This window comes from Uloborus diversus, unplaced genomic scaffold (genome assembly GCF_026930045.1).
Source record: "Uloborus diversus isolate 005 unplaced genomic scaffold, Udiv.v.3.1 scaffold_12, whole genome shotgun sequence".
NCBI lineage: Eukaryota > Metazoa > Arthropoda > Arachnida > Araneae > Uloboridae > Uloborus > Uloborus diversus.
The window spans coordinates 3820416-3847065 of NW_026557876.1; the positions used below are offsets into that span (position 1 = coordinate 3820416).

Below are 26650 nucleotides of genomic sequence, written 5' to 3' on the forward strand. Positions count from 1 at the left end.
ATTTATAAGGTGAAAAATAAATTAAAAACAAATGTTGGGATTGCAAAACTTAAGATTTTAAATGTTTGCTAAAACATTTTTTTCAGAATGAGCCAACTTTTACGTCTTTTACTTTTATAGTTGCATCTTGATTAAGTATACTTTATATAGATATTTAGTATTCTGTAAAAAATGCTGTAATAAGCAATCTAATTACATTTTCATTGTAAGTTAATTATTCGTCTTAGATGTTACTAACTGAAATTTTATGTTAATGCTTAAAAATTTAAACGTGAGGAGCCGGTCGACGGTGATGGTGCGGAGGGTGGCGGGGGGAAAATAAATTGATAGGACGCCAAAAACAGTCAAATGAAAGCAATAAGCAATCGTGATTGCTCAAAAAAAAACGTATTTCTTAATTTTTTTATGAATTTTAATGTATGTAAAATTCAAAAAAATTCGAGACCATCATGTTACACCCCTTGTTGAATTGACGTGGATTCTAACATTAATTTTTTAGAAGATAATTTGAACGCAAAGCATTTTTAGGAAGAAATAAAAATGTTAGAAGAATTTTAGTATCGCACACCTCATAGGCGTTCGACTTATGAAATATTAAAGCATGTTTTACTGTCTAATCTAGAACTCGGTTTTGATGATTAACATAGTTTGCTTTAACGTTTAGATTGTGAGATGAGGTGTCTTGCACCCCCCCCCCCACCCCCCAAACTGACCTTTGCATTCAAACGTTTCATAATGTTTAAATATATGATTTTATTACGAATGTGTATTATGGCAGCTCATATTACATACGTCCCAACACTTAATAGTTACGACAAAATCGCTTCATTATTTAAGGGCTGAACACAGGCCCGTCATTTAGGGGGGTAGGGGGGGGACCACCGCCTGACTTTTAAAAAGTAATGTTTTTACATATGGGGTGGGCGTGGTTCTTGCTGTTTTCTGATGAAATTTGTATTTAATATGCACCCCCCCTCCGAAAAAAATTCGAAATGACGGACCTGGTTAAACATAACCTAGTACCATTTAACCTTGAAACCCGTGTCTAAAATTCTTGTTGCTGTTTTTTTAGTTTTACTTTGTTTCTGATTTTTTAAATACTATGCTTTGATGAAATGATGGAAAATTGTATAAATTACTTTTAAATAAAAAAACAACCGCCTTCAAAAAATACCCATGAACTAAAAAGCAAAAAATAACTGATTACACTTACATTCTATTTCCTACCCAAACATAGAAATGAAATTTATTTTACAATTCCAGTACAAAAAACAACTAAACTAAACATTGATTTTAATTACTATACGATGAATTATTTTAAATACCTAACTAATTATATACGATCTCTTAATTTTTAATAACCTTTTGAAGTCGGGGCCTCCTATAAACAACTACATAACGTAACTGACAACCCACCGAATCCTGAGTTAAACACTAATTTAACTATACGCAAAATTAGTCTTCAAAACTAAACCTACCTCAGTACCTCTTATCAGATCCAGACCAAATTACAATGGGACCATCTGGGAATTATACAATTCCAAACAAAAAAATTTTTTTTTTCAAATCGGTCCAGTAGTGTTGGAATAATTCGAAAACACACATAAAAAGCCGCAATACGAAATCATAACCTCCTTTTTTGAAGTCAGTTAAAAATCAGAATACAATACAAATACAAATACAAATGTGACGATCAGAAACAGGCTCTGGGCCCAGCTAGGCTGGTCCTAGTCAATTAATTAGTCCCCAATGAAGATCAATAACCCTCTTAAAGCTATCCACCCCCTTGCTCATTACCGCCTCTTCCGGTAAGCTATTCCAAGTGCCTACGACCCTGCTAAAGTAGTAGTTTTTCCTGATTTCCAAGTTAGCCTGAGATTTAAATAGCTTAAAACAATGACCCCTTGTCCTGCTTTCCCCGCAAAAATTTAACCCATTTACATCTTTCATTTTGATAAATTTAAATAACTGAATCATGTCCCCTCTGACTCTCCTTTGCTCCAGGCTATACATATATATGTCTATATATATACTTAATGTACATATATATACTTAAATTATGTTTTCTATACATAGAATGCCGATAAAATTCGTCTGCAGAAAACAGTTAGCTACCATACAGCGTAGATCAAAGGCGCCCATATGGGGGAAGGGGGAGTCGGGGCTCAAGCCCTAACTTCCTTAGAAATTAGAACTTTCCTGCTTTTAGTACTTTTTTCTTCGCAAAAATGAAGAAACGTTTCTTCTACAGCCATTAATGAGTAAGTTATTGAAAATGTCAAATTTAAAATACTCTAATCTGTACTGAAATCAGTTTCAATGGGGGAAATATCCTGCTAAACTATGAATAAAATATCTGAATCCCCCCCCCTCCCCCATTTTTGCAATTTCGCATATGGCGTAGATCAGAGGTTCCCAAACTTCAGACCTTCGCGACCCCCTCCGGAAAACTCACGAACTCCACAGAACCCCCCCCCCCCCGGGGCGACCAAAAAGAAAAAATAATTTGACACACTTAAATCTATTTTTCTAATACATTTTTACGCTTTTTTCCCTTTAAATTTATTTATTCATTGTTTCGTACATTTTTCAGAGCCCTTGTATGGTTTTCATTTTTTACATTATTATTTTGCGTTATCATGGAAGTAAAATTCTATTTAAAATTCAACTATGAATAAAAAATATTTCATCTGAAGTATAATATCCCAGCTGTAAAAATGTGCCTTAATGTTTGCATTTTATTTAATATAGTTTTATAACTGAATGAACTTCGCCATGTACACAAAATTAATGTGCAGTGTGTTTACTCCGAAACTTCCGAGGGGGGCGGGGGGGGGGGGGCTGCTGCGTCTCGCATGTACTTAAGCAATAATTTTTTTTATTCCTCATAAATTTATTTTAAAACTTTCTTTTTGAATTAAAATATCGTTACATGTCCTTCAATACCAACTATATTTAAGAGTCTTTTTTTTTTAAAAAGCTGGACACTTTTGATAGTTGATGTCTTGAATTTTCGTAAAAACCCGTCCTTCAATCTCAACTATATTTAAGAGTCTTTTTTTTTCAAAGCTGGACACTTTTGATAGTTGATGTCTTCAATTTTCGTAAAAACCCGTCCTTCAATCTCAACTATATTTAAGAGTCTTTTTTTTTTAAAGCTGGACACTTTTGATAGTTGATGTCTTCAATTTTCGTAAAAACCCGTCCTTCAATCTCAACTATATTTAAGAGTCATTTTTTTTTAAAGCTGGACACTTTTGATAGTTGATGTCTTCAATTTTCGTAAAACCCGTCCTTCAATCTCAACTATATTTAAGAGTCATTTTTTCTTTTTAAAGCTGGACACTTTTGATAGTTGATGTCTTTAATTTTCGTAAAAACCTGTCCTTCAATCTCAACTATATTTAAGAGTCTTTTTTTTTTAAAGCTGGACACTTTTGATAGTTAATGTCTTCGATTTTCGTAAAAACCCGTCCTTCAATCTCAACTATATTTAAGAGTCATTTTTTTTAAAAGCTGGACACTTTTGATAGTTGATGTCTTCAATTTTCGTAAAAACCCGTCCTTCAATCTCAACTATATTTAAGAGTCATTTTTTTTTAAAGCTGGACACTTTTGATAGTTGATGTCTTGAATTTTCGTAAAAACCCGTCCTTCAATCTCAACTATATTTAAGAGTCTTTTTTTTTTTTAAAAGCTGGACACTTTTGATAGTTGATGTCTTCAATTTTCGTAAAAACCCGTCCTTCAATCTCAACTATATTTAAGAGTCATTTTTTTTTTAAAGCTGGACACTTTTGATAGTTGATGTCTTGAATTTTCGTAAAACCCGTCCTTCAATCTCAACTATATTTAAGAGTCATTTTTTTTTTAAAGCTGGACACTTTTGACAGTTGATGTCTTCGATTTTCGTAAAAATTTCAGGATGTGTTAGTGGTACTGTAATAAGAAAAAGTGAAGTTTCTTTTTTAAAAAAACTGATTTGTTTGTCCTTGAGTAGAGGTCAAAGTTTAGGGTCGTGAGGAAAAAGAGCTAAACATATGATTGCTTTGCTTCAAAAGCGATGGTGAACCAAACCAATTCTTTTAAATAAGGATACTACTTGATACTAGGTACATTCTAGAATAAATATTTTGCTAACTCACTCATGGCTTTGAGGACAAAGGTCAATTGAAAACGCTATTTTTATTCGGTCACAGTACCTTTCTAGCAATTTTTTTCAATTTAAGTAAATTATATTTTTCGTTGAAACCATAACATGCTTACTTACTTTATAATCAATAATTTATTTTTAAAATATTGCTTACTTTTTTCAAAAATTCAAAACATTCGGGAAAATTTCAATTTCTAAAAATCCCTAAGGCTTTTTTTGTTTTAAAACTAATATAAAAAAAGCTTTTTGCTAAACGATCACAATCATCATCTCTAAAAATCTGTGCATTCATTTGCTTTTGTGTTTACTAGAAAATTTTCTGTGATCAATTACGTAAAAAATCGTAATTTTTTTCAAAAAAATTTCGTTTTTAAAGGTATAACATGCTCTAAACATTTGAGTCATTTATAAAATGCTTATCCAATGCACAGTTTTGTTAAATATGTTATCCCAATTGCAAAAAGTATTACTTTAAAGCTGTATCTTTAACAGAAAAATATCCTTAGGGATTCTTATGACACGAAAACACAAAAAAACGATCATCGAGAAAAATCAATTTCAAGTTTTCTTTTTGCATAAGAACACATAGCGAGCATGACCTAAAACCACTCATAACTTTTTCAATATTTGAACGAAAGCAATGAAACTTTTTCCCTGTATTTGGACAAGTGTTTAGTTTCGAAATAAGCGATAAAATTTTTTTTGATCGTTTGGTCATTTTTGAGATACTGTAACCCTTTAAAACGTTTAAACGCGGACCAGTATGGGAAACTCTGGCGTAGATACTAAGATTTCATCAACGCAATGCACAATTTGATGCTTTAATGTTTAAAGCAAGCATTTTAAGCAGATTAATAAAGCGACTTACTTGACATATCTTCTCTGATAGGTAGCTGTTCCATGAGGTAGGTGACGGCACGCCATCTTTTCGAACATCCTACTTTCCTACTACGGCTGCTTGGAATCTCGATGTTGATTTTTAAACTCGGAGTTTCATGGATCTCAAATTTTTAGCTCACTTATTTTACACACTGCACAGCGAAATATGATAAATTTTACATAACCAAATAATTTTATGTAACATATTAAGGTTATGTATCTACTTAGCAGAGTAAACTGTGAACTATAAAGATGAAAAAAAGAAGATATAATTAGCGAAACTTTATTCCAACTTACTAGATGATCGCCATTGTAAAACTTTTAAAAACTATTTAGTGTTGCCAAACAATAATAAAGAAATATATATAAACAATAATACAACTTTAACAAAATATACCTCTAACCAGTCCACCATTAGACCTTCATTACTAGACGAAACTATTTTTGTTATGGCATACTCCGGCATGAAATATTTATTACAAATTCTAAAAGCTTACAGGCAAAATAAACAAACGGCGTAAATAACTCCGAGCAAGCATAGCGTCGTCTGCGAGACAGCAGAGCCAAAAACTGTTACAACTCAACACAACGATATCACAGCCTCCCTATTTTTAATTCACCAGACAGGCTTATCACCTCATCAGATCACATGTTTCAATCTAAATCTTCAGTTTTCTTACATATAAATGTAATGCGTATTGATACTACGGGTTCGATTCGATTTCGAATCAAGGAGTCACAACTGACTACAACTGTATTTATGTCGAGGACTGCATACTAGGTGCCTTGCCTCCATTATTTTATATACCGATAGATGGCAGCACCATCACCGGATCGAACAGTTAATGAGAATTTAGAACTAGTCCAGGAGCTAATAGCTACCTGGTGCTAGCACCCCCAGAGGTATCGTTTCACTTGGAGGACATTGAGACCACGAGCCTATTTAACGTCGCCCAGCCCCCTTTAATGACGACGGTGGATCTTCGACCATCGAGGTTCGAACTCGGGACCCTCCGGCCCCGAATCCGACACTCTACCGATCGGGCTACCACGGCCCATGTTAAACATTACCAGCACACATTATCAAATGATCATGCCGTGGCGCGAGTTGCATCGTTGAAACACGCGGGTTACTCGATCATCGGCTATTATTTATATGAGAATTTCATACAAATCTTTCTGCGGTACACAAAAGTTCTGCTGAAACAAAACGAGCTTATGTGTGCATCACGTGACTTCCTTTTACACCAATTTAATGTTATTTCCCCATTATTGCAATTTTAATGTGATTCTCTCTCTAACTCTCTAAATATCACCAGCAATGGCCACATTGAAACCAGATTTTTAAAAAAAATTGCCAAATTTGTCGCCAAGTTGACGACAAATCTTGGCGACCAAAAGACTGGCGATATATCGCCAAGTGTCCGCCAAATTAAAACACCACTTGAGCTTGCATCGAAATTAACAATGAATTCCCTCCAAAAAAGTGCAAAAGACCCCTTTAGAAACACCCGAATGCAACCAAAAAAGGAGGTGCACAACGAGACCCCACTACGAGTCTACGTACCAAATTTCAACTTTCTAGGATATAACGTTTTTGAGTTATACGACATACATACACACATACGCAGATACATACGTACATACAGACGTCACGAGAAAACTCGTTGCAATTAAGGGGGTCCGGGACACAAAAATCGTCAAAGTTTGCAATTTTTTTTAATCATTTAAAAAATTACTCTGTTTTTTTCTGCTTAAAAGGACGTTTGAATCGCGTTTCTATCTTTATTAGAACGAAAGATATAATTATTTTTGTTTCATGCACCTAACTAATGTGTACTTAACTTTAAAACTTTAAACGCGTTTTTCTCCATGATGCACTTTTTCCCGATTTCTTGCATTCAAACTCTTATAAGTCAGGAACCGATGAAGATAAAGTAATGAAACTTGGAGCATGTCTTTTTCAAAAAGTTTACTCTAATTTTTACTCGGCGATTTTGAAAAAAAACGTTTACTGCAAAAAAATATGATTTTTTTTCTTTTTTAAAGTATCTTCGAATTTTTCGAATTTTTTCTTCAAATATTTTTTATTTTTTATTAAATCAATATTTTTAAAATCGCCGAATAAAAATTAAAGCTTAGATATTCGTGCACACTTTTTTGAAAAAAAAAATTGAAAATTGACCAACAATATTTTGAGTTACAGCAATTTAAAGCAACACCATTTTAAAAGAAAAAAACAAATTAAACTTAAATAAGTTTTTTTTTTTTTTTTTTTCATATTTAGGTTGTTATTTTGCTTATTAATTAGATGGTGAATCAGTGTAAAAAAATTAAAAACTGTAAAATATATAATGAAAAAATTTTCAAAATGTGTCCCGGACCCCCTTAACTAAGGAAACTTCAAAATGGATATTTCGGGCGTCTAGACGTTCCTAGGTACATATGTACGTGTGGTCGGGTAGAAAAAAAACTCAGCATTCATTTGGGGGCTGAGCAAATGAAGGTCGATTTTGGAGTGAAAATTTTTTCGCGAATACAATACTTCCTTTTTTTGTAAAAGAAAGTAAAAAGAAAAAAAGTTTCCCGTAAAAAAAAAAACAAAAAACAAAAAACAAACTGCGTCCATTTTGGTGTTCGTGATGCCATTTTATGTGTAATTTTTTAATGCTTAGCCTACCGGAACGACAAACGAAGGTTAAGCAGTTCACATATCGATTTGATATGTAAATATTCCCGAAAATTCAGCTTCAATTTTGGTCTGTTAAAAATAAGAGAGGCAATTAAGCTTCACAATTTATTGCAATGTGGGGGGGGGGGGATGAGTATACTTTAGGAACAATTCAGATGATTTCAAAATTGGAAAAGGTTTATTTTGGACAGATTGTCAATTTCGTGCGTTGTTGTGTATTTAAAGCTAATTTTCGGAACGAAAAAGAAAATTACGTACTTGCAGCAGAGCTTAAAGGATAGCGCCACGAATTTTAACATTAAAAAAAAAAAAAAAACGAAGATTGGTTTTTGCTAGACTAATTAGCTGGGCTGCGGAGTCAAAGAGCTGGATTCGGACTAATTTTGGGAGTAAGGGAGTCGGAGTCGTGAGTCAAAATTTAATATCTCAAGAATCAGAGTCCGTCCGAGTCTATATTTTTTTTCTCCGAGTCCGCAAACGCCTATAGCTACTAAGTCGGAGCCTGACTCGGTATTTTTTGAGCAATCACGATTGCTTATTGTTCTCATTTGACTGTTTTGATGTCCTTTGTTTGATGTCCTACACACACACACACACACACACGCATACATACACAACTACACACACATACACACACAAATACATACACCTACACACATACACAAACACATACATACACTCAAACACATACATACACACACACGCATACATACAGACACATACTCACACAACTACTCACACACTCATCACTACACACAACTACCAACACACTCATCACACTCATGCCTGCACACAGACACAAACACATATGCCTACACACATACACATTCCCCACCACACACAAACACTCATACACACAACTACCCACACGCTCATACCTGCACACAGACACAAACACACATACCTCCCCCCCACACACATAAACACAAACGCCTACATACACACACACGCACACTCGTGATTGCGAAAAATATAATTTAAATTCAAGAGGTCAAAATTCAAATTTATTTATTTATTTATTTATTTTTTTTTTTTTTTGAAGGTTCAGGAGTAGGAATCGAAAACTTTAAAACTTCAAAAGTCGGAGTCGGAGTCTATCATTTTTCTTTCGATTCCTTAGCCCTGCTAATTAGACGCTATGCTAATTCTTAGTCACAATAGTTTGTAGTTCTGCTGTCTCTATGACGGCGCTATAACTGCTAGAAAATGAATGCTCTGAATTTATTTTGCCTCGTAAGTCTTTAGAATGGGGTTTTTTCATTCAATCAAAACTGCTATTAAAGTACTAAGTATTAAAAAATTGACAGAATAAGCAAAAAAAAATAAAAAAAATTAATTTGAATTTTGTCATCTTGCATTCAAATTACTCGTATGTTTTTCGAAATCACGAGTGTGTGAGTCTATGTAAGCGTGTGTGTTTGTGTGTGTGGGGGGGGGGGGGTATGCGTGTTTGTGTGTAGAGGGTATGTGTATGTGGGCATGTGTGTTTGTGTCTGTGTGCAGGCATGAGTGTTGGTAGTTGTGTGTATGAGTGTTTGTGTGCGTGGGTTGCGGGATATGTGTATGTGTGTGTAGTCATATGTGTTTGTGTCTGTGTGCAGGCATGAATGTGTGGATAGTTGTATGTATGTGTAGGTGTCTATATGTATGCGCGTGTATATGTGCTTGTGTGTGTATATGTTTGTGTTTGTGTATGTGTGTGTAGGTGTTTGTGTGTGTGTGTGCATGTGTGTACGTGCGTGTATGTATGCGTGTAAGTGTAGGATACTGACGCAACCTGGAGAGGGCTTTCGCTATAGGAGCAGCATCGTGAGGAGCCGGTCGACGGTGATGCTGCAGAGGGTGCTGGTGGGAAAATAAAATGATAGCACGCCAAAAACAGTCAAATGAAAGCAATAAGCAATCGTGATTGCTCAAAGAAAAGAAGAAGAATTTTTTTCCCCCCACAAGAGTTATTTTTTATTTCATTTTTTTAAATGTCCGATTTCGGGAGCAAGGCGTGGTCTTTATGACGTCACAAACGATGTACTTTGGCGCGCTATTCCATTACCGCCAAAATGTTTACGCTTTGCTGTTCCATGTTATGATAATTTGCGCTGTGCTCTAATGACATCAGTGAATGGCATTTCGTCACTTGTGATGTCATGCGCAGAAGCGCAAAAAGTAAATTTCAATCTGCGCACCGATTAAATAATATTTAAAAAATTATTAACTTCGTCAAACTATTTAAAAGCTGGTTAAATCCTATGTTTTTAAGCATGCTCTTTCAGAAAAAAATACTGTTAAAGGTTCCGGTGCGACTTCCACTTTCTTGAAAGGAAGACACAGTTCTTGATAAAAACACAGGAGATTTATTTACACTATGTACAGGAAAGATCGTTAACAACTGCTAAATGAATCATCAGCAATTAAGCAAATGTTACTCAACACCGTAAACGCAACGGTTACACACGTATCTACTTCCAAATACGCAAAAACAACACAGCGAAATGCCTCGCAATCAACAGAGCTAATACACTCTCAGTACAAATTCTCAATCGAAACTGACTTTTTATCATGCGTAACGGCCTTTTATAGACATCGAAAAGTTTACACAATATTCCAAAAGATTCCAGAAAATCGTATTCACAAATTTTATCATTCAGAAATGAGGGGACCGTATACTTCAGCCGCATGTACGGGGGCTGTATTTTCATTACAAGAAACTATTTACAGGTTACATTGCTACAATAATTTTAGATGAAAGATAATTTAGTAAACGCCAAATTTAGCTAGATTAGGACAAATTAACCACAAAAATAATTACTACTTACAGAATTTAACAATACTTTTAAAATTTCAGAAACGACCTCATTCAGAGTGAACCCCCCCCCCCCCCCCCCCCCCCCCGTCATATAACGCTTTCCCAATTATGCGTGAGAGTGAGATAACGATCGGTTTTCTGTTAAAAGTTTTAATTTGTCTGGGAAATCTGCGTGAGTTGAAACTTTAACTGCTGTTGGGGCATTCCACGGTATTTTTGACATTTATGTAGAGTCCGTAACGTGACCTTTTTTGCCATAACTTTTTAATTTACTGTTTGATTAGCATATTATTTTATTTTGATCTTTTCCTACCAACACACCAGATAATATTAAAATAATTTACAAATCAAACGGTAAATTAAAAAGTTATGGCAAAAAAAGGCCACGTTACGGACTCTACGTAATGTCAAAAATACCGTGGAATGCCAAAGTTGGTGAAAAAGAGAGAAAAAAATGTCATATTTTTCGAAGCATTGTTTTTTGCTGCTTTTTCGAGTTTCAAAATATCATTCGCGTACCAGAGCCACCACTTCGCGAAAAGGAAAGCGACCCATTTTCCCGCGCTAATCCTTCTTAATCCCCCCTAGAACACGTCATCCTCCAATTATCGTGAACGATCTGTTCAATCGGCAAATCGAACGTTTCCATGACCCCGGGCGTTCTAAGACAATTCCTTCTTTTGCATGTTAAATGGTTTTTGTTCTTCTCAGCAAAAAAACAGGAATCAAACACACACGGGTACCCATTTTAGATTTACCCAAACAACAGCCACAATAGTTGTTGGAAGTTCAAACAATTATGATTGCAATCGTTTATTCATATTCATGTGAATTTATTTTTAAAATATTTCAAATAATTCCACTTCACGGTTAAATAAACATAGAACGTTTCATTCTTTTAGAACTATTTTTTTCCCTTGCACTGTTTGTTAAAATTCTGCTTGAAATGGGCAACCATAAAATATCAAACGATTGCTATTTTATACTACTCCTGATTAATTTATCTTCTCATCTTTTGCTGTGGATCACGTTTTATCAAAGGTTCTGCTTAATTTTTTGACAGACAGTTACAATTTATTCTAAAACTAGTGGTGCCCGCACGACTTTGCCCGTAATAAAAAAATTAAAAGGTTTTTTGGTTCGCCTGTATATTTACAAATAATGTATGGAGAATCTTCTCGCCACACATTCGTCACTTTTAAACCACTGTTCGACATTTTCAGCGTCAACGGATTCGAAACCTTCGATTTCTTTAACTTCCTCAATGATGTTATCGATAACATCATCGAAGCTTTAGAAAAGTGTGATTATGAAATGATGCACGGATAATCCGCAGACCGGATAATTCGCAAACGGTTAATCGGGAGCATACTGTATTAGTCTATGAGTAAAACATTTTAACTGCCCTGTGAACTTCGCGTTCCGCGCCAGAGGAGGCCTTATCCTCAAGTGACAGAATCAGTCGGTGAGAAATGTCTAATGAAAGTGATGAAAGTGATTAGTGCGTGAGTGCACCCGGTGACTAATCACAAGTTGCGACTTCGCCGCTTGCCGACATCGCTTTTTCTAATCTCCTGTAAGGCGACTCGAAACAACTTTCCGTTGCTTTATCTGGCACCCGTCCGTGAAGCGAGACTCGCGAGAGGGCCCCGGTGCTTCGGGGGACCCCCGCACTCTCGCCGCACCGAGCCCTCGAGGAAAGATGCCCCTTCTGCTGCTCATGCGCACCTCGCCGCAAAAGGTAAGCTGAAAGTGCGCCTTAGGGATCTAAGGATCCTTAACCTTCAAAATTTTCGACTTTCTGGAAAAAATATATGTTATGCATAATTTGATTCTGAACAATTTGATGCCTTATTTTTTACTATACGCCAAAAACTTTTCAAGTTATCGTAAAAATGCGTAAACTTTCCCCATAGAGATTTATGTTAATAGCAGCTGTTAAAGCCTCTTTTTCTCAGGTACCGGCTTCTTCGGCTTTCTCGTTTTGCGCGCATGATATCTCAAAAAGTTTCTTATATATTTCCGTAAAACTTTTTATACATGTTTGTCTGGTTTATATTTATGACCTGAACCTAAATTTGTTTAATTTTTTAAAAATTATTTATTTATTTTTTGAAATTTTACAGGTCATTATCAAAAATTTCCAAAATTTTGGGCAAAAAAATATATATTTTTTAATATTACCTTTCATTTTTAGTTAAAATTTAGGTTCAGTTTATTTCGTCTTGTTTATATTTTATTTCATCTATTTATTAATTTGTGTTTGTGTGTGTGTGTGTAATTGGCATAGCACAAAACGTTTCTAATAACATAATAATAATAGTAGTAGTTAAAAATAAATAATTTTTTTAATAAATAAAATAAAAAAACGGAAAATAAAGATAAAAAATTAAGGGAAAGAGGGTTGGGGAAAATGTTTAGAGGGGTGGGGAATTTGCGCCAGTAAACTTGAGGGGGGGGAGGGCTACCCTGATTATAGGGGACAACTCGAGCTTTGTCAGACTCGCTCGGAATCTGCTCTGAAAGCAATAAATAAATACCTTTGTGCCGAGGAATAACAGGAAATATCCAACGTTGTTTAGCACAAATAAACAGATTTCAGAATACACGTGTTTCGAGGTTTCAAGGAGCCCCTTTTTCAATTCAAAGGTGTTAGCTTCTAGATGTAAAGACACCCAGTAAAAGCAATGAAAATGGACAGCAGGCAGTTTAAATATCAAAATAAGCAATAACAAAAGCAAAACAAGACAAAACGGAACTCAAAGTCAAGATTTATTGCATGATTATGGGTCTTTTTACTGAAATTAATTGCTTAACGGTTTTTCTCTGGGAGGGAATCATGCAATAAATCTTGACTTTGAGTTCCGTTTTGTCTTGTTTTGCTTTTGTTATTGCTTATTTTGATATTTAGACTGTCTGCTGTCCATTTTCATTGCTTTTACTGAGTGTCTTTACATCTAGAAGCTCACACCTTTGAATTGAAAAAGGGGTTCCTTGAAACCTCGAAACACGTGTATTCTGAAATCTGTTTTATTTGTGCTAATACAACGTTGGATATTTCCTGTTACTGCTCTGAAAGGTTCGAAAGAGCCCTCTCCCGAATCCGTGCGCAACAGGTTGCGCAAGGAAGGGTTGTTAGTTTCCGATCGGGAGAAAGTGGTTCGCGCCGCCTGCTTTGTGGGTCACTTGCTCTCTTCGCGGTCCACTCGTGGGGTCAAGGGCGGCCCGTTTTCACGGTCCTCCAAACAGGTGTCGGGAGTTAGTCAATCCATGTCAATCTGGCGAAATCAAAACATCTATTCTGGGGGACAGGTGACCTCGAGATTGGTGCACCCCCCTCCTTCAGGGGAAGGGGGAGGTGAAGAGCAGTATATTGCCCTCAACATATATATATATATATATATATATATATATATATATATATATATATATATATATATATATATATACATAGTATAAAATGAAGTGTCCAAAAAGCGTCTGTGTGTTTGAACTCGCAAAACGCGAGAACTACCCGCCCGATTTTGCTGAAATTTTCACAGTTTATTCCTTTAAGTCCTGAGAAGGTTTGCAGACCAGTTCGAAAACAATTCGATGAATAGTTCTTTTTTTCATTCCAATTTAGGCCTAATTTTCACATAAATTCCCGAATATGGGGGGTGAAAAATTACTTACAATTAGTAATATTATATATCGTTGGAAAGGGAAGAATTTTCCGCGTACTACGCAATTTGTTCCAACGCTCTAACTTAATTGCGGCGGGAGTTATTGACGTTTTTAGCTCGAATTCGTTTAGGCTTAGCTGAAATTTAGGCGCTACTTTTTTCATTAAATTTATCAATAAAACGTGAAGGAATTGACCTACAATTTTCTTTTTCACACCGTTGAAAAGAGCTACCTTTTTTACTCCAGATCTAACTCGACTTATGGTCGGAAGTTTAACCCTCTATCTCCATTCGAAAAAAAGTTACAAGCGAATGAAATGAAATTCAAAAATCTGTTCTCTATTCAAGTTTTTAACCATTTTATTTTGCGTTTCCACGGTAACGCTTTTTGAATCCATTGTCTATTTCCATCTTTCTCATTTTCAATTCTGAAACTCATTTTATTTTGTGTTTTCCATGGTTACGCTTTTTAAATCCATCTTTCTTATTTTATTTTAATTTCTTAAAAGTATTTTAATATCTGTCGTCATTTTTGGAGGGGAAATTTTGCATGCTGATTTTTTTTTCTTTTATTTATGCCTGATTGTTGAATATACGCCGGGCAACGCAGCTAGTATATATATATATATATATATATAGTTCTTTTTTGCACTGATGAAGGGGCTTGCATGTGACAGCCCCGAAACAGCTGTTTGCTGAGTTTTTAACTCTTTTATACTACTTTATTTGTACTTTATACACGTTGTTGTCATTTTTACTCATTCCATAGTACAAAGTTTTCGACTGCTTTTTTACAATTTACCCATATGCATGGTTCTTAATAATTAAGCTATGTTTAGGAACATGGAACAATGTTCTAATCATGTGTAGTCTTTTAAACACATTTAATGTTAGATAATAATTCATACATAATTCACTATTCATAATCTTTACTAATAATAAAGCTTAAAGTCTGTCCGGAGGATGTCTGGATCTCTGTGACGCGCATAGCGCCTAGACCGTTCGGCCGATTTTCATGAAATTTGGCACAAAGTTAGTTTGTAGCATGGGGGTGTGCACCTCGAAGCAGTTTTTTGAAAATTCGACGTGGTTCTTTTTCTATTCCAATTTTAAGAAAAAAAATATCATAAGACGGGACGAGTAAATTACGAAATTATCATAACGTGGAACAAAAGTAACATGGCACAAGCCAATTGGCGAGAAAATTCACCATACATTATTTGTATATATACAGGCGAATCAAAAGACCTTTTAATTTTTCCTATTACGGGCAAAGCCGTGCGGGGGTACCACTAGTTCATTATAAAAAAAAAATTTTCTGGTGCAAAAATTGGTTCAAGTACATGGCTTTTTCCTGAGTCATGAAGCCTTTCCCATAGTACAACAGGATGTGTCAAAAGGTACAATAAGATGTTGTACCTTGGGACAGCTTGGAACTTTTACTTTAAAAATGACTGGCAACACTTTATTTTCAAACTGTCTGAATTTTCTTTCTTTATTTATTACTAGTGGCACCCGCACGGCTTCGCCCGTAATAGAAAAATTAAAGGTCTTTTGGTTTGCCTGTATATTTACAAATAATGTATGGTGAATTTTCTCGCCAGTTGGCTTGTACCCATCTTTCGGTTCCACGTTATGATCATTTCGTATCTCGCCAATTGGCTTGTGCCCATGTTACGGTTCCACATTATGATCATTTCGTAATTTATGATAGTTTTTTTTCTTAAAATTGGAATAGAAAAATAACCACATCGAGTTTTCGAAAAATCGCTTCGAGGTGCACACCCCCATGCTACAAACTAACTTTGTGCCAAATTTCATGAAAATCGGCCGAACGGTCTAGGCGCTATGCGCGTCACAGACATCCAGACATCCGGACAGAGATACTTTCTGCTTTATTATTAGTAAAATAAAAGATAAAAGACTAATAATAAAGCTGAAAGTCCCTCTGTCCGGAGGATGTCTGAATGTCTGTAGGATGTCTGTTGGATGTCTGTGACGCGCATAGCGCCTAGACCGTTCGGCCGATTTTCATGAAATTAGGCACGAAGTTAGTATGTAGCATGGGGGGTGTGCACCTCGAAGCGATGTTTCGAAAATTCGATGTGGTTCTTTTTCTATTCCAATTTTAAGAAAAAAAAATATCATAAGATGTACGAGTAAATTACAAAATTATCATAAACATGGAACCGTAACACGGGCACAAGCCAATGGGCGAGATGCGAAATAATCATAACGTGGAACCGTCACATGGGCACAAGCCAACTGGCGAGAAAATTCACCGTACATTATTTGTAAATATACAGGCGAACCAAAAGACCTTTTGATTTTTCTTTTACGTGCAAAGCCGTGCGGGTGCCACTAGTAAAACATATATTGCATCGAAGTATGTTGGGGTATTTAAAGGTGACTTTTAGATTTCAAATTTGATTCAAATAATCGACGTTAAAAATTTAAATATGAAAAGCGTCCCAAGGAAAAACACTCCCCTACCCTTTGCATGTCACAGGTTCTATCCTGCACGCTCGACACGTGGCCATCCCTTGTCACGCAGCTCGCCTCACTCCGAAAGTTTGTGTTTCTTATTTGATACCCCCCCCTCCCCCCCCAGGCCAGAGGACCGTTTAGCGGTCGTTCGTGCGCGTCCCCCGAACCTTCGTGTTCAGGGTCGGCGATTGTTTCCGCCACACCCTGACCCACAAAACTGGACACACGCACGGTTCTGCGTCATTTCGAGCAGTTTCGGTTTTCTTCCGAACGGAGTTTTTCTTTTTGTCTTCAGAACGTAAAAACGGCGGTTGGGGGGGCAGGGTTGCCAGAATTAAGAACAGTAAATACGGGACAGGCATCTAGGAGCAGTGGCGTAGCGAGAAAAAATCCTTGGGGGGGGGGGGGTTAATTTTTTCTGAAGCGTTCTGAAGCGTTCTTATACGTTTTTGAAGGGAGTGTATGAAAAAACGTATAATTGGTATAGGTCACTGAGTATTAGACTATGCAGGGACCGATTTGAAAAACATATCTATCTATCTATATATATATATAAATGAATGTTTGTCTGTATGTCATCCATGAACTCAAAAACTACCCGGCAGATTTGGCTGAAACTTTCACCGTTTGTTATTTTTGGTACCGGGAATGTTTTATAGACCAGTTCGAAAAAAATCCGATCCTTTTTTATTCCAATTTAAGTCGCAATCCATTGGATAAATACGAATAAAATACAGAAATTAATTCGCGTGAAAGATCTCATTGATAAGAAGTTAGCATTTTTCTTGAGTTTGAACAAATAAATTCTTTCTTTATTGTTTTATGGCGCAACGGGGGGATTTAAAACTTTTTCTATTTGATATTTTTAGCGATGGATTGATCTTGTAAACTGCGTGAGTACAAAATTTGAGTAGAGTCACGGCTTCACTGGATACCTGGACCGATTATTATGAAAATGGCTATATATATATATATGTGTGTATTTTTCCACGGAGAAGGTGCTCATTGAAGCCACTCGCCACCATGTGGCACTGCAGAGTAGCAACTTCTGCCCCGTTCAACCGATTGTCATGAAAATCAGTATAATGATGTATTTTTTTGTTGGCGTAGCAACGCGCGTCGGGTACAGCTAGTAATTGATAAAAACGTACAAAAGAGAAACGTAATATATATATATATATATATATATATATATATATATATATATATATATATATATATATATATATATATATATATAATTTCGGGGCTCATGGGTGGGGTTCTAACCCCCCTATCCCCCATGGCTACGCCACTATCTAGGAGTGAAAAGGGGGGGGGGAGATATTTTTGAGACGTCTAATCATGATCAATCTGAAAAATTCAATCGCAACAAAGCATTGAACCTCGCAAAATGTCGCTTTTAAAAGTATAAAAATCAATTTCTTTGCGATTGACGACGCATGCGCAGAAATTATATTTCCAATATAGTCAATGAGCAAAGAAGAAGCAACCATTCAGTCCTCATGCTCTGCCGCCAAAACAAAAACAAACAAACCAAATCAGATGAAAAATAATTTTTGCGTTTGCTGCCACATGATTTTCTTATTGATCGTTTCATTTTTTGTTTCGCTTTATTTTTTTTCTCTTAAAAAAATGTCTCGTTCTGTAAAATAATGTTATCGGCTAGAAAACGGGACTTTAACCGTCCCGTATGGACGTTCCCCGGGACGCGGGACAATTTTTCAAAATACGGGACTGTCCCTTGAAATCCGGGGCGTCTGGCAACCCTGGTGGGTACAGACGATAGAAATTCGTTTTTGGAACAGTATAAAGAGTCTCTGAGAGAGGTTTTTAAATTTTTTTGGTCGGGAGGGGGGGGGGGGGGCAAATTTTTCTTAATTGACCGGATAAAGCTCAAAATTGCTCCAAAAGATATTGGGCATGTGTATACAGTAGACTTTCGTTTTACGCGGTTTATGATTTGACACCTTTATTTTATTTCACGCGGATGAGTTTCGGTTTTACGCAAATGCGGCAATGCAAACAGATAACATTTTCCCCTTTTTAAAAATCCAAACTACTAAAGATTGTAGATGACGCGTAATCAACTGCATTTTGGGGTGCTAATCATCGAACTTGGGCCACTGGAGACGTTTTATGCGATGGGTTCCAGAGCTCTTTCCAGAAGTAAAGTTATTAAACTCACACAGTTCCGAACTCACTGGAAGAAGAGCTTTTAGGAGTGACAAAGGAGACTACTGAGAATACCGACATCAGTAACACACAACGAAAAACGTTCCCATTGAAAATTTCGAGCCATTCCTTGACAATAGAAATGATCTTCCCGATTTGTTAGTGAGGGAAATCATGGAAATGACGCAAGTGATCATGGATCCGTTGATGCTCTGCAAATAATTACAGAGAAAAATTCTTAATTACTGCCAAAAGACTGTCATAGCCAGCTCCTCTTTAAAACAGAACATGAAATTAATTTATGTTTTTTTTTATGCCTGTCGTGCATAAAGGTCGATAGATGTAAGTACGCATTAAACTTATTATACAATTAGTCATCACTAGAATGAAGTATTTTGTTATCTACGGTACAAAACCCCTATTTTAACACTAGTATTAGGTCTCCATTTACGCGGCATTTCCGTGGAACTAACCCCCGCTTAAAACGAGGGTCTATAGACCCTCGTTTTACGAAAAGTTACAAAAAGTTCGCCGTAACATTGCACGTGGATGATTTGTAACGATATACGAGGAGTTCAAGAAATATTAACAGTTACAAGTTTTAATAAAAAAGAAAATTCTTCGCACTTACCATGCAGTTTTTCTGCATTTCCTTCAGAAACCTCATTCGGCAACGAATATTCTTTTAATTCATTAAATGAAGACATTTAGATAGCATCATCCACTTGGTATTTGCGACCAACGTTAGTTAAGCCGAACGCGCGTGGAGGTATAGAAGATTCTCCCTAAACAAAATCACGTGACAGCAGGGGCGTAGCTAAGGGGGGGGTTTGGGGACAAACCCCCCCCCGAAAAGTTAGTCTCAAAAAAAAGAGAAAAAGAAGAGAGATGAGAAAGAAAAAAAAAGAAGAAAAGGAAAAAATTCCAAGCGATATATATATATATATATATATATATATATATATATATATATATATAAAATATGTATATATATATATATATATATATATATATATATAAAATATGTATATATATATATATATATATATATATATATATATAAAATATATATATATATATATATAAAAGAAGTAACCCCCCCCCCCGAAAGTCGGGTCTAGCTACGCCACTGCGTGACAGAATCGAACCAATGAAAATGTTTTTGAGTGCTTCTTTTAAAGAATGTTTTTATATTTCGCTCATCATAAGGAGTGTTTCCGAATTTCACGCCAATAAGGAAATGTTTCAGTCTTGTTTTTTTTCGTAAAGCGTCTTTTTTAGATAAAGCTAGCACTCAGAAAGAATGAATGCACCCGCAATAGATTTCCCTCTTTTTAAGAGTTATTTTTTCGTTCTTTTGAATTAAGAGTGTACTGTATTCCTATATCCAGGGCTTAATTTCTACTGAAAGAAGTGTAGGAGCCAGTGGCGGACACGGGAATTTTGCAAGGGGAGGGTCCAAGATCAAAAGCCTCATTCTCATATCATAACCCCAATACGCCCTCAAATAATATTGACTCGATTTTTTTTTTTTTTAATTCTCGAGAACGAAATACAGTAAAAAATAAACTTTTGAACAAATAATTAGCATTATTGAATGAAATATACTTAAATAAATTACCAGAAGGCAAAATAATACACCCATTAACATTTCTCATAATCAAAAAATGGATTCAAGAAATCAAATTCATCGTTGCAGAAGCACCATATGATTATAGAAGTTCATAGAATCTCATTTGATGTAATCTGTAATTACAAAACTAAAAACATGTTTTTATAGTGTATTCAATTTATAATCACCATTCTGCTTGTTATAGGCAATTCGTTATCGGAAAAGTGAACAATATTTTTAAAAATATTTTATCATGAGGATTTTTTTTTTCACTTATTAGAACTGAAACTTTGACTAAGACCTTTGGGAGGGGTCCGGACCCCCTGGACCCCTCCCTTGTGTGGGCCACTGGTAGGAGCCCTATGGTCCCCACCAGATACAGATTAGCCTAAGATTTGAATAGCTTAAAACGATGACCCCTCGTTCCGCTTTCGATGCAAAACTTCTGCATCTTTCATATTGATACATTTAAACCATAGACTAATAATAAGAATAGACCGAGCTATGGCAACCCTTCTGCTGCTCATAAACCAAACCATGTGACTGGTGGATATCCTAGCAACAGCGGGCGTTGATCGTAGCAGACGATCAACGGCCGCGAGAAATAAATAGAATTGATGGAACACGGAAGAATGATCTTTTATGATTGATTTGGAAATTTGTTATTCTAAGTTGTAAATTTTTTGTTGATATAGTGAATTTTTCCATTTAGATAGTATTGTGCATTTTCTTTAGTCAATTTCAATAACTCTCTAAGCAATTAAAGATGCAAGCGCCCAAAAAGAATAGGCAAACGGTAAGATTTTTACCTACAATTTCAATTTAAGATACCGATTAGTGCATTTTTGCGTTAACGCAAAACGTTTACGCCATTACGTTCACGCCAACGCTGACGTAGCAGTTCCGAATGAAATAAAAGTTACTGAAGACTGTGTTATCAAAAACTAAGTATTAATGTCAAAATAATGCATAACTAAAAGAAAAGCAGTTCAATCTCTGCACCTGGGGGGTAAAAAAATTATAATAAAAACACATTACGTCTTAAAATACATGTCGAGAGCCAAACTAAAGATAGTGTTGCCATCTAGCAACCATGCTGCCAAAGTGTTCGCCAAGCCTCCCACCAGTCACATGATGTATCCATGAACCAATTTTTTCATCAGCAAGTCTAGGAAAGCTCGGTCTACTCTTATTATTGGTCTATGATTTAAGCAACTGAATCATGTCCCCTCCGACTCTCACGTGGGCCTTACTGCAGGTTGTACATATTAAACTTTTAAGTCTGGCATCATAATCTAAATCTAAAATTCTTGTTATTCTTTGGGAAGTTCAAGGAATCTTTCGAAGAGAGGAAACAAGCATGTTATTTTTATGTGTAAGCTATCATTTTTGATGCATTGGACAATATTTTTAAAGGAGCACTTGAAGGGGGGGGGGAGTCGCAGTAAAATAGTCGTTCTGTAATGCGGAATATGCCAAATTTGACGAAAGGTTGGTATAACTTTGATATACCCCCCCCCCCCAAAAAAAAAAAAAATTACGCGCCAAATCTGGCACTCCCTACGGACTTTTTAGGGTTGCTGTTTCTTATTTTAATGTTGCCAATTTAGGTTTTTTCAGCTTTTTGGTTTTTGCTGTTGCCAAATTTAGTATTTTCTTGTATTTTGTACAATTTTTTGAGTGATTTTTTTTTTTTTTTGAAAGTTTTGTGGCAACAATTTTTGGATTTCATGTATGTTTTAGCGCCATTTCATTCATTCGCCATTTCCTTGTGAAGTGATCAAGCAGATTCTGACTCGCTGTATTTTGCCGCAAATCTGGTTGTATTTTCCAATTATATTTTTTTTCTATTAATTATTTCTATCTTTTAGCTTTCAATATTCCTACTGTATATAGTGTTGTTGAAAACCAGGTATTTTGCGCCAACGCCAAAAACAGGTATTTTGCTTGGCGAGGAAAAAAAGTCGCCAAATTTCCGATTTGGGGGGGGGGTATATCAAAGTAGTTCCGAAAGGTTTTGCGTTTAGCATTAAGGTTAGGCTTGGGGCTGAATAAAACTACATTTGAGAGCATTTTGATAATGGAGTTGTTTCCTTCAGTCGAAAATATTACTTTTAGTCAGTAAAATTGATAGAATAAGAAAAAAAAAAAAAAAATTGAATTTTGACCTCTTGAATTCAAACTATATTTTTCACAATCACGAGTGTGTGTGTGTGTAGGCATGTGTGTCTGTGTGCAGGTATGAGTGTGTGGGTAGTTGTGTGTATGAGTGTTTGTGTGTGGTGGGGAATGTGTATGTGTGTGTAATCATGGGGATATTTCGATAATTGGGAATCTGGCGCGGTCGTCTCAAATTTTGCGTAAATAATTTTATTTCGGTAACCCCGCTGATTTATAGTAACCCTAGTGAATAGATGTTTCTGTTCTCTTTGTTTAGATTTACAACGAAAAATACATCTCGCGCAGGCACTGGAGCCAAAAACTGACGCCAATGAAGAAAGATCGCCAGATTCCCAATTATCGAAATCTTCCCGTAATCATATGTGTTTGTGTCTGTGTACAGGTATGAGTCTGATGAGTGTGTGGGTAGTTGTATGTAGGTGTGTGTGTGTAGGTGTCTGTATGTATGCGTGTGTATGTATGTGTTTGTGTGCGTGTGTGTAGTTGTGTGTGTATGCGTGTGTGTGTAGGATATGGACGCAACCTGGAGACGGTTTTCGCTATAGGAGCAGCATCGTGAGGACCCGGTCGACGGTGGTGCTGGCAGAGGGTGCTGGCGGGAAAATAAAATGATAGCACGCCAAAACAGTCAAATGAAAGCAATAAGCAATCGTGATTTTGCTCAAAAAATATAACATGGACCCAGTAAATACTTTCATTTTTCCAACAGTCATCTTTTAATCATTTTTTTTTTTTAAAGTCCGATTTTTCAAACAAGGCATGGTCTTGATGACGTCACAAATGATGCACTTGGGCGCATCGTTCTACCGCGTTTCCACGTAGTGATAATCAAGAAGCGAATTAAATAATGTGCTCTACGCAACATTAGTAGAATGTCGCCAACTCGGAGGTTGTTGATTTTCATTGACTTCCGTGACAATTTCATTAAATCCTCAATCCAATCCTATATTCTATTCCAGCCAAAATGAAAATCATCGCCAAGTTTTAAAATGCGCCAAGTGTAGAGCTTAGAACGGAAAAGCTTCCCCTGGAGTAATTGTTCCTTGGAACACTAGAACATGTGCTATCTGCCTGCGGTTGCAATAGAATAGGAAAGTTGCAACCTATTAAATGTTCATATTTTGACTATTGGATATTGTTAATTGACCCTCAGAACTAAAAAATTCACCATCGCCGAATTTTGAAACACCGTGATTGATTTTTAATGAATTTTTAAAAATCCACGCGCAAAAGTGCGCGCTTCTGAAACGTCACGAGCTTATGTCACAGGGCACTAATGGCAGCCTTCCGCCGAAGATCCCTTGTTTTCGCAACGGACATTTTGAGCGCGCTGTTATTTTTATTTTTTAGAACTTCAATAATCCTTTTGAACACACTATGGCTGCCGGATTCGTTAAAGCACAATCTCATAATCTTCCTCAAGTAACATCAATGATCGTATTCGAATATTTCAGAGAGAATGAGAGGTTTAATGTTCCTGAAATGCGAGGAGGTAAGCCTTACGTTTCGTCTTCGAAGCACGTCCTTCGGCTTCTCCCTCGGCGGAAGAGCGCATGACGTCACTTCCTGTGCCATTTGATGTCACAACGCTTAAACTTTAAAAATTATTTTTAAAAAAAACTACTTATCGTATCGCAGAAATTTTTCCACCTATGATGTTCATACATGTTACTCTATCATATAAAAATAAAATTTAAAAATCGAAAATTTCCCTATTGGCAAACGGCCGGTTAAGACGCTTCTATCTGCAAGAGAGGTAAAGAGAAAAAAATTCGATGCCCGCCTTTCGTTCATTTCAATGTCACTCTGTTTAATTTTAAAGTCAACAAACATCTGTAACGGCAAACTGGCATCTCTTTTAACGAGTAGATGCTTCAGTTTCCGCCGGGGGCGGATTTTGAAATTTTTGAAGGGAGGGGCGATAGATTTTTATCACTTACTTTTTGCTATGTACACTGAATTTAAAATATTGATCACAAAGGTTTTGGACTTTAATTCTGAAACAGTTCTGAAATAGGGTCCCAAACCCAAACCTCCCTTCTCCCAACATCAGTGAAACTCGTCAAAATTTGCGTTTTTTGAACTTCATTTTCGAAAAATTACCGATGGGAGGGGCCATCGCCCCTCCCTTGTATCCGTCCCTGGTTCCCTCCTGTAAACCTTTCCACCTCATCTACTAGATAACAAAACACTGTTCAGAATAGCTATTGAATCTCGCAGAAACGTTTCATAAGTAATTAAAAATTTACGTTTCATAGCAAAACCTTTAAAAAAACTGTTCGTTTACATTTCAACTTTTTCTTTTTTTTTTTTTGCAGTGCCTACCGCATAAGGTGAAGCGTGGAGCCGGAGATGGGGGCGGATCCTTTCGTCGGAAGGGGCGGGGCCAGCGGCGATCCCCGACTCCTCCTCTCCAGCCAAGACCTCCTACGCTGCTGTTGCCGGCCATGGCGGAACGGGTCCAAGACATCACAGCAACAGCCCCAGTGCAGAAGAACTGCAAATCCAACCACTTGGATCACACGAATCCAACAGTAAGTTTTTCAATCAGATAATAGCCTGCAACCGTTTTATCAGTTAGAGGTCTATTCCCGCACCCACACGGAATCACTAAGAATCGAAATGACGTCATAACAGCTCGTCCCCGCACAGAGATTCCGCAAACTGAAGGCGGCTCGAGAAGACTTAATTTAGCTGCCAATTCTTCCGGTCCGTCGAGAGATTCCCGAATTTTCTGCCCAAACTGTAGTAACTGTGTCCCGAATGTTCATCAAAACAAGTAAATTCCCCCGAACAGGGATTTTTCAGTCATTAAAATTTCAGAAAAAATCACCACAACTGAATGAAAAATCGTAAAATCAGTTGAGTGCAAGAATTTTTATTGCGTCAAAATATACAAAAATTATAGTACCAGCTATATTTTCCCGATTTCAGCACCAAATACGTTACATTCAGTACTTGACTACTGTTGACGTCTCTTGCCCCGAAACAGATTATAAATCGAAAAGGCAATTTTTTGCTTATTGAACGTTGTACTATTCGTAAGGTTTTTTTTCTCTCTTCTGTAAGTTTTTTTAAAGTCAATCAGGAGCTCTGGTTGCTAAACGGTCAATAAATGTCTGAATTACACCATAACCACCTACTGTACACTTTGCAAAATCTTGGAAATGACCACGACAATGCATCTCCGCACGTATCTATTGACGCTCTTTTCTCTCCTCCACAGAATCCTGTGATCCCCTCTGCGCCGAGTCCCGGCCACATCTTCTACGACAGCGAAGACCGCTCGGACCTGCACTTCCTGGTGGGCAGAGACGGGTGGAGGTTCCCCGCCCACTCTTTCATCGTCGGTAAACTACAGAACACACTTGTTGCTCTCCTCGACCACGCCCAACATCCCGGAAACCACGCCCCGGAAGACACCACCGGACCACTCGTCTTGCGTCTGCCAGACGTGGAACCTGAAGTTTTCAAGCAAATGCTCAGGTGAGATTTTTTACCTACTAAAGCAGCATCATTTAGTGGTCGTTTTATAGGGCATCTTGCTGTTAAGCAAGAAGCGCCATATTGCGATTTCTCAACATACGCACTACGCTAAAAAAAGAAATAAAATACGCGGCATGATGCGCAGATCGTCAGCGCGTTGAGATTGTTTTTTTTTTACCTGGTAGCCCATCGCGCTGAAGTCAACTTCAAACACAGACCGCTGCCCAAGATAATGTTGTCTTCAAGATTTCTATGAGAAATATTTTTCACAGAATAACTTCATCGCATGTATATTTTAACTAAAAATTTGCCCATCAAGGTATGATGGGTGAAAATTGCTTCATATGAACGAAGCCATTGCCTGTTTGGTGATCTTTTGATCGTTGAAATTGTAATCCTAACTCCCGTGGATGAACCCTAAACTCCAGTAGGTGGCGTTCATCAACGACCCTTTTTTCGTTCCTTCATTCCTCTGAAATGACACAGTCTCACCAGTAAAACAGTTAAGGGACCGGAT

The 26650-nt window shown here is 36.6% G+C and overlaps 1 protein-coding gene across 1 annotated transcript in view; it reads left to right on the plus strand.

The window, feature by feature from the left end:
- The window catches only part of LOC129232401 (uncharacterized), a 121224-nt gene that overhangs the window by 91423 nt on the left and 3151 nt on the right, over nt 1-26650 (plus strand). The window contains exons 2-3 of the mRNA XM_054866547.1: nt 24966-25181; nt 25874-26133. Coding sequence (XP_054722522.1) covers nt 24966-25181; nt 25874-26133 — 476 coding nt within the window. The remainder of the gene's footprint in view (nt 1-24965; nt 25182-25873; nt 26134-26650) is intronic.